This window comes from Ambystoma mexicanum, chromosome 1q (assembly GCF_040938575.1).
Source record: "Ambystoma mexicanum isolate Mex_15411 chromosome 1q, UKY_AmexF1_1, whole genome shotgun sequence".
NCBI classification, from domain to species: Eukaryota; Metazoa; Chordata; class Amphibia; order Caudata; family Ambystomatidae; genus Ambystoma; species Ambystoma mexicanum.
Genome location: NC_090922.1, coordinates 439,100,820 through 439,115,183, shown reverse-complemented (window position 1 = coordinate 439,115,183; position 14,364 = coordinate 439,100,820). Strand labels below are relative to the sequence as shown.

The 14,364-nt window shown below is 47.0% G+C and overlaps 1 protein-coding gene across 2 annotated transcripts in view; it reads left to right on the top strand.

Annotated features, from left to right (window-relative positions):
* The window catches only part of LOC138521430 (uncharacterized), a 395,158-nt gene that overhangs the window by 242,635 nt on the left and 138,159 nt on the right, over positions 1 to 14,364 (top strand). Inside the window, exon 2 of one of the 2 annotated variants that reach the window (XM_069634263.1) lies at positions 4,299 to 4,403. The exons of the other annotated variant lie outside the window; for it this stretch is intronic. Within the exon in view, the coding sequence (XP_069490364.1) occupies positions 4,347 to 4,403 (57 nt within the window). The 5' untranslated portion in view covers positions 4,299 to 4,346. The remainder of the gene's footprint in view (positions 1 to 4,298; positions 4,404 to 14,364) is intronic. 2 annotated transcript variants of the gene reach the window in all.

The following is a 14,364-nucleotide window of genomic DNA, read 5'->3' as shown; positions in this document are numbered from 1 at the left end:
AATGGGCTGGCATTAACCACAATCTCAGATTGAAGAGGCGGATCAAAGAAGGCCATGGTGTCAAGGCCCCCTTTTACATCCTCAAAAGCAGCCTGCTCCAGTGGCCCCCACTGCCAGGTGACATCTTTCTTAGTCAGAGCCCGCAGAAGGCTCAGACCGGGATGTGAGGTTCTTGATGAACCAGCCACAATATGTGACCATTCCCAGAAAACTTTAAACTTCAGACACTTTCTCCGGAGGTCAGGCCTCCACAATGTCCTTCACCTTCTAAGGGTCTGGTGACACACCCCCTTCTTTGACAACAAAACTGAAGAACTCAATCTTAGTTTTCAGGAACTCACACTAGTACCTGTGTCGTGTCAGACCAAAAGATTGAAGTCGCTCAAGGGTCTTCTCCAGCCTGCCCATGTGTTCTACCTTTGATCGTGCAAACACTAAGATGTCATCACTAATGTTCAATGCTCTCTCCAGGTCAGCAAAGGAAGACCTCAGCCGCTGATGACACCCCAAAACTCAGCCACTTATAGCAGCACAGACCACGTTGAGTGGTGAACGTTGTTATGTACCGCAACTCGGGGTGCAGCAACACCTGATGATATCCAGCCCTCAAATCCAGTTTTGAGAAGAACCGGGCCCCTTGCAATTCAGCGATGATGTCATCTATGGTGGGGGTCAGATGGCGTTCCCTTTTAATGGCTTTTTTTGGAAACCGCATGTCCACACATATTCGTACTGAGTCCGGATGCTTCGGTTTCTGGGCGATGACAATAGGAGAGATCCATGGTGTCGGCCTTCCACCTTCTCAATTATGTCCAGTCCAGTTTGACAAGACATTCCAGCTCTTTGTCAACCAAGTCCCGCAGATGAAATGGACCCGGTGGTGCTTCAATGCAATTGGTTAGATGGACTAATCGATGTGGAGCCTCACCGGTCACCTGCCATGCGCCCAATACCCTCGAACAGCCGACTGTATTTCGCCAGAAGCTCCTGTACATCCTCCACGTAGACAAGTAGGCACAACTGACAATGTCATGCGCCTCCACAGCTGCACAGCTCAGCAAGGTGTTACTGCTTACAGTTATAACATAGAAGCAGGCTCCGATCGACGCCTCACCATGTCCCACACTGGCTATGAACGCACCATCCAACAGGATCGGTGTGCTCCACTGAACATAAAAATACGTGCTTTGGGAGTCAATAGCTTCTGTGGGTGTTCTATGGCATCATAATGCTTCCGCGCCATGACATTCACTGATGCCCATGTGTCGACCAGCTCCGGAACCGATGACCCATTCACCTGTATCATGCACCGTGGCTGCCTCCTGTTCTTGCAACACAGAACGCCCACACTTGACTCGAAGAACACGTTCTCCTCCTCATCGTCATCCAGAGGGGCACCTTCCTCCCCCTGATTGACTTGGGCGAAGTTGGGTGGTCGTTGTTGCCAGAAGAATCCTGCCCTAACAGGTCCCCTCGGGACCACGAGCGGCAGTGGAGCTCTGCACATTCGGGCATAGTGGTCTGACGCCCCACAGCGGCCACATGATTTCCCCTGTGCAGGGCACTCTGCAGGGTGTGGGAAGTCGTATCCACACTTCATGCATGAGTCCATTGTTCTTGTGCCACGGTCACTATGGTTCCCACCTGGACATCTGACACCTCTGCTGCCCTGGCCACAGCCTAGTGCACATACTTCTGCCGACTTCCCGGTGCGCACCCTAACCTCCATTCTGGATACTCTCACCTCAGACACTTCCTGACACAGTCCTAGCTCCAAGATGCGAGGCAGCGGAATTCCTGGTTCACGCAGCACCTGCCTGCGTAACTTGCCTGCCGCGCACCCTTGGATGAGCTGGTTGCAGATCATCATGTCTGGATTGTCCCACACAAATGGCAGAGACAACCGGCGCAACCTAGCGTAGAAAGTGTCCAAAGTCTCGTCATCCTTCTGGTGAGTGGAGACCATGACAAAGCGTCATAGTCAAGTGTTCACCAATGGCAAGATTATTCCTTCAAGGCAGCCTTATCTGCATCATACGAGGCATTTGGAGGCTGCATGGACTGGAACACCTCTTGTACTGCAGGCCCTGCGGAATACAGCAGTGTCGCCACCTTGCTGTCATCATTAGTCTCCCCTGGGGCTCTGAGGTACATATCCAGCCTGTCAATCCATATCTTCCACCTTGGCGCCAGACTGGATGGAGCACCCGAGATATCCAATTCAGGCTTTGGTTGAAGTGTACCTTGCTGTCTCATCACCAGCTGTGCATGGGGCACCAGAGGCACCCCCGCAGCTTGACCATCCTGCATGATGGCAAGCACCCAAATTAGATGGGGCCGCAACTCACCGCTCTGCACTCAGACGATGAGTGTGTCAATGTCCGTCAGGCACTGATGATCTGGCACAGAGAAGATGAGTGTGACAATGTTAATGAGACCCTACTCCTGCAATCTACTGATGACTCCTCTACCACCATGCAACAAGTAGGCCTGTACTGCCTTCCAGGCATCTCGGAAAAATGTCCAAAATGACTATAAATTGGGGCACCTGGCGTGCATCTAGTCCAGCAGTGCGCAGATTAGGAAGATGTTGCTGCCAAGGGACCTCCTAGACACTCCAGTGGTGCCAAAAATTGAGCAGGGTGGGCCCAGGGGAACAGACAAAGGAAAATTGCAGGCCTTCCCCAGCTCCTCACCTCTTACTCGACATGAAAATGAAGAAAAATGACTTCAAAAGCACATCATGTGTATAATCAGCTGTTCCACTGATAAAGTATCCAAAAATTCAGCCCGGATGGTGCACAGGCACACTAATAAAGAGCTGCGACCATCACGAGCATGTGTCCCAAAATGGCAGCCAACCTGCGTGGCTCTTCCCCTCTCTGCGGCATTCATAATGGTGAAATAATGAGAAAAATACAGAAAACAACTTCACTGCCTTCACTGCCATGCCCGGGTTCGTCAGATCACACGCTTTGTCGCCACTGTGATGTGTCTCTGTTACCAGAGTCCCGTGAGTCCCTCCCCCCACCAACAAAAGCCACGGACACACACTTGTTGCTATGTTGTGCTCCCCAGTCGCTCTGCCGCGGCCTGGAACGCCCACTTTATTTATACTGCACGCGGCGGAGTGCAACACAGTGTTGCGCAAACATGGAGCCTGGGAATCTAATTCATTGTGCCGAGCCCTCGTGTGTTTTGGGGGGGCCAGTCAAGCATAATTTGTGCCCCCAAAGTCACATATGTGAATAAAATTATCTGTCATCTGAAAAGATTACAACATTTGCGCTCCTTTATTGCCCACTTTGGATATGAATCGGGCTCTGAAATGTCAATATAAGAAAAATGTACATAGCATGTGATAGAAAGTGACCTTGATTCCCCTATTTTCTCGCCATAACTAAAACAGACACAGTGATTTATTTTATTTATAGAAAGTATATTCAACCACTGGTTTTGGACACAGAGTTTCTAAAACAAAGCATAGGCTTTCTCAACCCTTAAATGGGATGGCCTGAACCTCTCCCTTGTTGACATAGGCACCACAGTGCATAAGACATAATGAGCCGGATTCATCAAGCACAGCTTTCCCCCCAAGTGCATACATCCAGGCTGGGTATACAATGTATTCATGAGTAGAACACAATTAACTGACAAAGGAAATACATGTGAAACGTACTAAAATGTCCAGGGATGACTGTGGGTCTGTACTAGGCTTTGTTGAAGGCCCAGCTAGCTATGCGCTGTGGACATTTGAGTAAGTTGCACTTCCACAATTATTCCTGCCACTTTCTTCTGTGCTTGTTGAATTGACCCCATCCTCAGCAAGAGGTGCCTCTTCAACACATCCCAACACATCCCCAGGCTGCCACATGAGAGAACATGGAGGGATGGAAGTGTCAGCATGGAATGTGGGCTTGGAATGTCCACTTCTTGTTTCCTTGTTTTTGTTTGATTTCTCATACTTTCTCATAAAATTCTTCTCTACCATTGTATTGCTTATGACCTACTTCCTACTTTCTTAATTGGGTTTGCTCTTCTTTATCTCTCTGCTCAGGTGTTTTCAATATTTAACCTGTTTTCTGTAACGTTCAATGATAATTGCTTACTAAGACAATAGATAATTTAGCTTGTATAATGTCTTGCAAATTTAGGATTTGTTCCCCGCGCCTTTGTGAAAAAGAACACCTATTAAATTTGTGACCCAAAATATGTACTGAACTATTTCAAACTGTGCTTTTGTTGCTTTTTAAGCACATGGTCAATTCCCCTTTGATGCCCTCTCTTCGCCTTCTTAGATCTTCGCATCACTTGTAATTCCTCCAGGCAGGCGATGACACTGTGCAATGCTGTGCAATTATGAACAGCTGGAGAGCGAGGCAAAGCTGTTTTCCAGCTGCAAGGTAAGACATGCCAGCAGCTGCTGCCAGGCCCTCACTGCTGGGCCACCCGCATGGTCAGGCAGGCACTTCCTCTGCTCCTTCCTCTTGCCCCCAGTGGAAATGGCCAGGGGCCTCGCCCTTTGCACCGCCTCTTGCCTGACATCAGTGACTTGATATGATATCACGATATGATGCGACATGATATGATAGGTTGATGGCAAGAATTATCAGCTCAACTGGTGGTGGTCTAGTTCTTGAGTCTGTGTTTGAGCCCTGTTTTTTTTTTTTTTACCTCGTATGGTTGTTTAATTTACTTCTATGCATTTTTAATAAATATATATGTATATTTCTGGGCCTGTTAATGCAGTCCAACTTATGCTGTAACTGTTTGGCGATTGTTATGGTAGTTCCATTCGAGAGCACCCTTTGCAGGGAGAGTAAACATACTCCCCCCCTGCAGCCCCCCCAGCCCTCCTGTACTGCTGGGCTATTATGGATTCCTTGCAGATAGGACACGCATACTCGCCCTTAGCACGTGACAATCGCTTACAGTGAATGCAAACATAAGTTGTGATCGCCGAGAGGCCGTGGATTTCGTTTTCTAACATCCTACGCCATCCATGGGTACATGCCACTCGGTGCTGGGCACAAGGCCATGATTGGCGCTTGCCCAAATTCTAGCCATTCTGACCATTTGGGGTGGGATCTGGGATGACCAATCCCATGCTTCTCTTGGTAATAGTAATAGCAGCTCGGGGGATGATGGTGGGGGCGGAGAGAGGTAGATATCATAGGACGGAACATTCCATTTGTAATGATACAGGGCAACTCTAGGGCTATAAGCCATCCCTCCTTATACTTGATGTTTGTTTTCCTACCGTTTTTTAGAGCTGCATGTGCCTGAATTGCAGACCCACTAACAGACACAAACACTTATCTACAAACCTCATTGTGCCCAAGTCAAACAACATTTGTTAAAAATTTGAAATGAATTAAAAAACGAATATCATTCATCATATTTATATAATGGACAAATAAATGCAGTGGTTCTGATGAGTGATCAATGAATGTATTTAATTTATTGTATGTATTTATATACAGGAGTAACAATGCTCTTTTGATCACAAAAGAACATACAAAAGATAGGAAATCAGATTTTAACGGGAAGCAGTGAGCTTCTTACAATGGGGTGAGTTTTGAGGGGCATTCTGACCAGGTTATAGAACAGTCACTGGGGAGCAGGGGCATCGCTAGGAGGGGCCTGGGAGGGCGGGGGTTGCTAAAGCCCGGGGTATTTTGGATGTAGCCCGGGATAGAAGCTCAGGGGCTACCACCAAAAGGCTAGCTCCAAGTGAATGTACAGACTCTGAAATCTTCAAATTTAGAAGAAATATGAAAAACGTTGAGCTCCTCTTCCTTAGGCGGTAAGGCCCACTCTGAGCTGAGCTTGTTGCCGGTCAAGTCGAGGAGAGGTTCAATCACTTGACCCGGCCCTGGGAGCCCCAGCCAATGGCGCGCCTCAGAGTCTTTGACAGATGGGCCTGGCCTACTTCCTTCAACTCATATATGGTACTACAAAATTAATTATCGGTACAGTGTCAGAACATTACCCCTGGAAGACGGTCGAGAGTGGGAGGCAGAGGCGTGTCCAGGGAGTGACCTGGGGTTTCATGCGCTACCCCTGGAATGTGATTGTCCACCTCAGGTGCCACCACAGTGTGTGTGTGTGTGTGTTCGTACTTCATGCCACACCTGCATAAGTCGGTGGCCCACTTGGGCAACCCCTGTCAAAAGAGTCTGGACACGTTACTGGTGGGAGGACAATCCCCCGGTCACCCTCTGCCGAAAACGAAACGAAACAAAAATTCCCAAAAAATCATATTTTGCAGTGCAATTTATTTTAAATTAGCGCAACAACACTGCGCTAGTTGTCAGCTTGTTCTTCCTTCCTGCTGCCTGTATTTTCATGGACAATCTTTTAGAAACTGATATTTTCGCCTGCAGATGTTATGTTTCCAAAAAAGCTGCCAGCTTCTTTGTGTTTGTGAGGCAGCGACTCCAGAAGGGCCTTCCTCCATCGTCTTCATTGATTGGCTGCTGCTTTACCTTTCTAGCCAATTTGTGTGTGTTTTTGAAAGTCACACTTGGGTGTGTTTTTGAAAGTTAAATTTGGGTGGGTTTTCTGAAAATTAAATTTGGGTGGGTTTTCAAAAAGTCAAATTTGAGTGTGTTTTTGAAAGTCAAATTTGGGTAGGTTTTCTGAAAGTCAAATGTGGGTGTGTTTTTGAAAGGAAAATTTGGGTGTGTTTTTAAAAGGAAAATTTGGGTGTGTTTTGAAAGTCAAATTTGGTGTGTTTTTCATTTAACTTTGGCCCTCAATTGTAACCTGCTAGCCCAGTGACTGTTCTATATCGTTGTAGTTGCACTTTTCTCCTACTGCCTCCTGACTCTACCTGCCGATGGCATTATCTGTTTCTCCTATTTACTCCAATTGCTTCTCTCTCAACAATCCTTCCCTCCAAAACGATATCTTGGCCTTCAACCCTGGTCTCCCCGTCACTGATACCTATTCCACCGCCTCTGCCAGACAAACCCTCACAGACATCCTCTTTGTTGTTCCTTCGCCAGATCTCTGGACCCCTCATATGATCTCTGTGCTCTGTCCTGTCTCCTCCTCTCTCATTAATGGTGGCAGCCACTGGGAGGTCCTCATGGATTCCTTTGACTCCTCCAGAGTCATCATTAATGTCTACCTAAATGGCACTGTCATGGTGCAAGGCCCTCAGGCCAATCTTCTCCTCTTCAATAGGTGGTTCCCTCACCTCATCAACTTCCTCTCATCTCCAGCTGTCCCCTACTCTCCTTCTTGGGCTACCTCGACCTCTTTCCCTTCCTCCTCTGCTCCACCTCAATCTCCCTCCACACCTCTGCAAGGTGTACCTCTGACTTGTACCCATCCCCGGAAGGTCTTTAAGGCTGCCAACCTTCTTCATCTTGCGACTCTCAACTCTCGCTCTGCTGTCAAACATACCTCTGTCATCTGCCACCTCCTTGAAGAACTTGACCTTGATGTCCTTGGTCTTACCAAGACATGGTTCACGGGCAGCTCCGTCACAAGCTGTAACACTCTCCTCCCTGATGGCTACAAGATCCTCTCCGCCCCCAGATCCACCCAGCCTGAAGGGGGTGTAGCCCTGATCTTCCCTAAGTGGATTCCTGCCTCTATCATCCCCACTCAGACTTACTCCTCTTTCGAATGCCTTGTCTGCAGGCTCTCTCTCTCTCCTAGCCACTCTGTTAATGTTGTTACTCTCTACCGCCCCCTGGGGAAATCACCTCTTTTCTCTCTGAGTGGACAGACCTCTTCTCCTCCCTCCTGGCCTCACCCACTCAACTCCTCCTCCTTGGTGACCTCAATATCCATCTTGATTCTCCCTGTTCCTCATCTGTGCTCTTTCGTGACATCTGCAATTCACTCTCCCTCTCTATCCTCCCTTCCGGCCCGACTCACTCTGCTGGTCACACACTTGATGTCTTGATCTCCTCTGGCCTCTCCCACTCTATTCCCCTCACCACTCCTCTCTCCTGGAGTGATCACTGCCTCCTCGCTTCTCATCTTTCCATCTCCTTCCTTCAAGCCAAGCCTACCCCAAGATTGCCACCCACCTTCTCGGAGATCCGTCCCATGAAGCACATGTCAATCGAGGCTTTCGCTGCCACTTTCTCACCCCCACTCCACCCAAGGCTGACTCACACCCTGACGCAGCCCTGTTCCTTCTCTACTCCTCTATTTCTGCTACTCTTGATGCTCTTGCCCCTGTCATGAGGATCCGTTTGAAGTCCATAGCCAAGTGTAATTCTTGGTATGACTCTGACCTAGCTACACTTAAACGTAATAGTAGGGCGGCTCAGAGGAAATGGAGACTTCTTGTTCATCATCTGATAAACTGGCCTGCCGCCTGCTCCAAAGGCAATATAGACTCTCTGTACGCACCAAGAAGAGAGTCCACATTCAAGCCTGTGTCTCGGCAGCATCTAACAACTCAGCCGAACTCTTTAAAATCTGTAAGAAGCTGGCCAACCCTGCTGCAGTCTCCACCCCTCCTCCCACCACCCAGGTTCTTTACAATGCTCTTGCCTCTCACTTGATCTCTAAAACCCAGGACATCTAATCCACCCTCTCCTCCACTCCCTCTCCTCTCCCCTCTTGTTAGTTTTAGTTTTAGTTTATTTGTATAGCGCAGCCGAACCCTCAGGTAACTGGGTGCATTGTTTTAGGAACGGCAGTGTTACAGAAAGTTGCACATACATACAGGGTATAACATAGGAGGGTGTAGCACAATAGTTAGTATGAAGCACAAACTCCTTCTCTGCTTGCTGACCTTCCTTCAGCTACCCCCTCCCTCTTTCTCCTCCTTCCCTCTTTTCTCCCCTAATGAGGTCACTAGACAAGTCCGATCTATGAAAGCCTCATCAAAACAGGTCCATCCCTGTTCCTCTAAAACCATTAAGGACCACATTGATACCCTCGCTCCATCCCTTGCTGATTTCTGCAACCTCTCTGTTGCCTCTGGATCTTTCCCCTCCCGTCTGAAGCACTCCCTGGTGCATCCCCTCCTCAAGAAACCCACAGCTGATCATTCTTGTCTGGCTAACTATCACCCAATTGCCATTACTCTCTTTTTGGGAAAACTCCTTGAAAAGCTGGCCATCTCTCAGCTTAACCTTCATTCCGATTCTGTTGGCTCTCTCCATGACCACCAATCTGGCTTCAGAACTGCCAGAAGCATGGAAACTGCTCTCCTGAGCATCCGTGAAGAGCTGCTCTCCAACCTTGACTCTAACATTCCTTTTTTCCTCATCCTACTTGATCTCTCCTCTGCTTTCGACACAGTCAACCATACCACCCTGCTCAACTGTCTCTGTGACAACCTGGGTATCACCGATCAGGCTCTGGCCTGGCTGACCTCTTTCCTCTCGGATCAACCCTCCCAGGTACAACTTGGGTCCTTCCTATCTTCTATTTCCCTCTCTACCTGTGGTGTTCCCCAGGGGTCTAACCTCTCGCCCTGGCTTTTCAACCAATACCTGGCAACTCTCGCTTACTGCATTTTCATTTTCTGCTCAAATTTCCAGTGCTACGCTAATGACATCCAACTCATTTTCAGGCTTCCTTCATCCACCTCCTATCCTTCCCTCATCTCTGATAGCCTAATCGCCATTCAAAATTGGTGTGCCACAAACAAGACTGAGAACCTCCTCATTGGTACACCTTCACCATCCTTTGCCATCACTCTCTGGCTGGCCTCCCTTGGCCCTCCTCCTACCCCTACCTGCGAGGCTAAGAACCTTGGGGTCATCTTTGACTCCACACTTTCCTTCTCCGCACACATCTCTGACGTCTCTAAAAAGTCTTAAAACTTCTTACTGCACCTCCTCAGAGGTACTCTGCCTTTCCTCTCCTTCCCTCGAAGCTTACTGTCTCCCAAGCTCTGGTTCTCTCTAGGTTGGACTACTGTAACAGCCTCTTTCTAAATCTACCTGCCTCCACTCTCCACCCTTTACAACTAATCCAGAACAGGACTGCAAGATTTGTCATTGGCCTCAAGCCCTGGGATCGTATCTCTCCAGCTCTGAAATCCCTTCATTGGCTCCCAGTGGATGCAAGGATTAAATTTAAAACCCTCTGCATTCTCCGCAAAGCTTTCTGGCACCTGGGTCCAAAATACCTTCAGCTATCCCTCTGTAAATACCTCCCCTCCTCTACTTCTAACTCCTTCGGGGTCTGTCGTTTTTCGAAGAAACGTGCTGGGGGTAGATCTCTATCTTCGGCTGGGGCCTCCCTTTGGAACAGCCTCCCTGCCACCCTAAAACTTGAGGTGAACCATCTCTAGTTCCGGAAGCACCTCAAGTCCTTCCTCTTCGCTTCTACCTTTGACCCTCTTCTCCCCTGCTGATCTGTTTTCTCTCTCGGCACCATGCACCTGGCCACCCTATGTCCTTCGGGCCCAGGTACCCACTCACCCTGCCAACCTCCTGCACTGCCTTCGGGCCACCCCTTGCACTGGGGTCTGTATCTGGACCCATACAGTCCCCCACCCACTTTTCTTCTGCACTTATCAGATATACCCTATCTGCTTAACCTAGCACTTGCCTGTTGCTGGCTTCACTACCACTGTTTATTTATTTATTTTACTTATTATTTATTGTTCTGTTCTCTCCTCTTTTCTGCACTTTCCACCTCTTCTCCTTCCATGCACTTTCCCCCTTTTCCCTTTCCCATGCACTTGCACGTTCTCAATGTCACTGGGCCTAGTAAGATCGTCTTTTTTGTTTCTCCCCTGTTCCACGCCCTTTGCCTGGTCGCGCTCTGAAACACTTGTGTACGAGCGTGATATAAATAAAATATCATTTCATTTCATTTTATTTACGTCCAGCGCACGCGGTTTGAATACCCCCAATGGTTTGCTCTAAGACTTCCAGTTGAGGCCCATGTTTTTAGACTACAAGGTGGCACTGTTCTGGAGCCCTAGTACAAAAAAAGAGCACAGATCTGGAGAAGCCGTGGCGAAGGCTCCAGGAGCACTTTAGGTATGAGCAAATTGGCCAAGGGGGATACTGGGACCCTGTCTTTTCAATACGTGCCGCAATAAGCCGCTGACTGTGAAGTTCCATCATATAATATTCCTTTTTTAATTTGCGCTCACTTTAGACCCTTCATAACTAAGAGAACGATGTGCCAAGAAATAAAGTGATGTGCCAGGATCACACAATTTGGTTTGATAGGGCAACCTGATCTGGATCACACGCCTCCTGCTTCGATACTGCCTACTAGATCACATCCCTTTTACAAGGTAAACTGTGTTTTAAACCTACAAAATAATCTTGGCAGCCACAGCAGGAGCCATGTGAGTGGTAAAGGTTAGGCAATTGTGTGGTGCACAGAGGCTTCCATTGCTAAAGCATAAATTGACATTGAGGAGCCCTCAATTATGGGTCGGGCTTAGATAGGTGCACTCTCATTGTTTACTTGAGCAGATCGCCTACTGGGATAATGTACCTGCTGCAGAGATCTGAGTTTAATCTGTAGATTGCTCATTTGAATGGCTGGCAGAGATCTCTCATCCTTCAGAGGTGGGTAATAGAAGCTCCATTGAGTTGGGTGAGAGGCAACAGGCTGTATTTTTGTATTTCCCCAGAAGCGCAAAACAGCCGCTGCAAGCATTTCTAAAACCTGCAATATTCATTTAGTTCACATGATAACATCATGGCTAAATTCTTGGTTGCACCTATTTGCGGTGCATAAGACAGGACACCCCTGCACCTAAGAGGCTTACAAAGCACACAACAAACTGGGCTATCTCATAGTGCATAATTGGCGGAAGGCAGCTCTGGGATGTTTCAACCCATGAGTCCAGGCCCTGCAACATTACTATGCATTGCTTGCAGCAGAAACATCAGAATGGCCGCCGGAAAGCATGCTGCTCGCTAAAAATCACCAGAAAGTGCGCAGTAAAAATCTGAAAAATAGGCCACCATCCACTTTTGCCTATGTCAGTGGGAACACAGGAGACCACTGCCAAAACCCATCATTTGGCTGCCCACAGAGCAAAATCATTGCAAAAGAAACACAGAGCTGTTTTACCCTGGCTGTCAAATTTGCAAAAATCATGGCTCCCAAACCACCCAAAAAGATCCAACCTCCTTGTTGGGTGGTGAACATCATTCTACTTCAAGAATCCACATAAATACAATGTCCTCAGAAGTATATGTTATCTGAACAAAGTCCACTTTTGAGGATGGTTGCTGGAAGAAATCTGTCAAAAATGGGTGTAATACCGTTACTCAACTCTGTCAGAAGATGGCGATTTAAAACCTGTCATGTGTAAAGTTGTACATTGAACTCAAACTATGCCAAAGAAAGACTTGCTATCAGAAGCCTAAGAGGTGGAAACAATTCAAAACTATATTCTAAAAAGGCTTAAAGTAAGAAATTGGTTGATGTATTTGTTAAAAATGTCAGTTATATTTTAAGACAAGACAATTTCAGACATTGTGTTTTAAAGTTAAAGTTTCCTACAATGGGCTTCAAACACATTCCACACCTCCTCCCCAATCAAAGGAATCTTTGGCTGGTGTGAAAAGGAACTGGGAGGGGCATCCTAGCCTGTTGCTCTGAGTGCAGACAAAGGGCTCCCTTGAGCTGAATGGAGATGCTAATTTGGGGCGTCAATAGAAACTGCCCTGGCAGGGAGAAGGCCATGTGACTCTATGACTCAGCCAAGATCTTGGAGGCAGGCCAGACTGAAAATGTGGATTAAAACTGGACTAAATATATGTTTGAGGAAAAGACTTATAACAAATTGTACGGTACTGACAAAAATATGAAATTTAGAGATTATTAAAATGAAAAATGTGCTCACAGTTTAAAACTAATCTGGAATCTGTTTGATGTTCTGAGACTGAACCATGAAAGTTTTTAATATTGTAGCTATTGTGGGTGTGCTAGGAACATGAAAAATTACAGAAGTATGACCAGATGGTATGTGCATGTACAGGTAAAAAATTGTACAGATCTGAAAATGTGTAACCAACCAAAAGCGCGAAAAAACTGTCATTTGTGAACCGAAACCCGTAGGAACATGGGACTTGAACAGAGACGTGCCTTAATTAATCTGTGATGTGTATATGTAATATTAACAAGTTGTGCATCTTGGAAGTATGTTTTTGGGGAAAAATAGATTTTCTTGGTAAAAGCAAAGGGGAGGTTCTTCCCTAGATTGTAAATGGCAGCATCACTCTGACACATGATGACACACTGTTTCTTTCTCAAATCAGGGAACAGGGAATTCTCTGACCTATCAGATCCTTAGAGGGTTGGGCATAGACAATCAGCCTCCCCGCCCACTTTGGAAATGGATAAACAGGGACTGTTGAGGACCCACACACACACACTTTCTCACTCATCAACTGATCCACTGGCGAAGCACCATGCAGGAAGATTCAGACTCCAGACTCTAGAACCTGACCCAGAATCCAGACTCTAGAACTTTGAAGCAGAAAGGCCCAATCCAAAAAGCTGAACCCTTTTCAGCAGGCCTTTAAAATCTAGCAACTTGATTTTAACCCCTAAACTTCCAAGGGGCACCACAAAATCCAACAGCCTGGCTGAGCTGTTTTGCTGTTCTAGCTAAGAACCTCGTGCTAGAACCAAGACCCAGATCCGTCCAGCAGAGCTGTAACTCAGAACCCGTCAGACCCAGTCCAAGAGGCCATGCAGACCAGAGGGCCTTGCTGAGAGCAGAACCCAGTGCCTGAGACCTGTCCGATGGCGAGAAAATCACAGCCAAACCCTTGACCAGATCATTGACGGACCCATTCCATTCCAAAGCCATAGGAGTGAGTATTTAGTATAGAACTGTCCATAGTCATCTCTTAGTTTAAAGTAATCCTATTAAATCCATTTCAACCTATCCAGAACTGCATTATAGAATCTTGTGTCCATCCTGAATTCTTCTCATTATATAGTCTGTGATAATTGTAGCAATAATCATCTGTGCGCTGATATTTTCTGAAGAAAGTCAAGTGTCCTGGCGCACAGCAATCAGAGCGGAAGGCGCCCTGTCCTGGTGGTTGTCCCGTTGGGTATCTTGTACTTTCATAGCTCCTTAGTATAAGTCCATCGTGTTTTCTAATCTTTAAAGCGCATCTTTCATTTGGAATTTTGACTCTGTTTCTGAAAAATCTACCTTCACAAAAACCTCTGTAACTTTTGAACCGTAATCGCGTTTCCCGCACGTGGAAAAGTTGCTGCGATTTCGTATTTGGCTCAATTTCACCACATATAAAATAGCTTTTTCTTGCTTTCAACTTCTGAATTTCATTTTCCATCTAGTAATCATTCTACAATCATTGCTAGTGTTGACCTGAACCTATCCCAAGCCACTCTCACTAGTTCTGTATCTCATTTAGTGAATTAAAA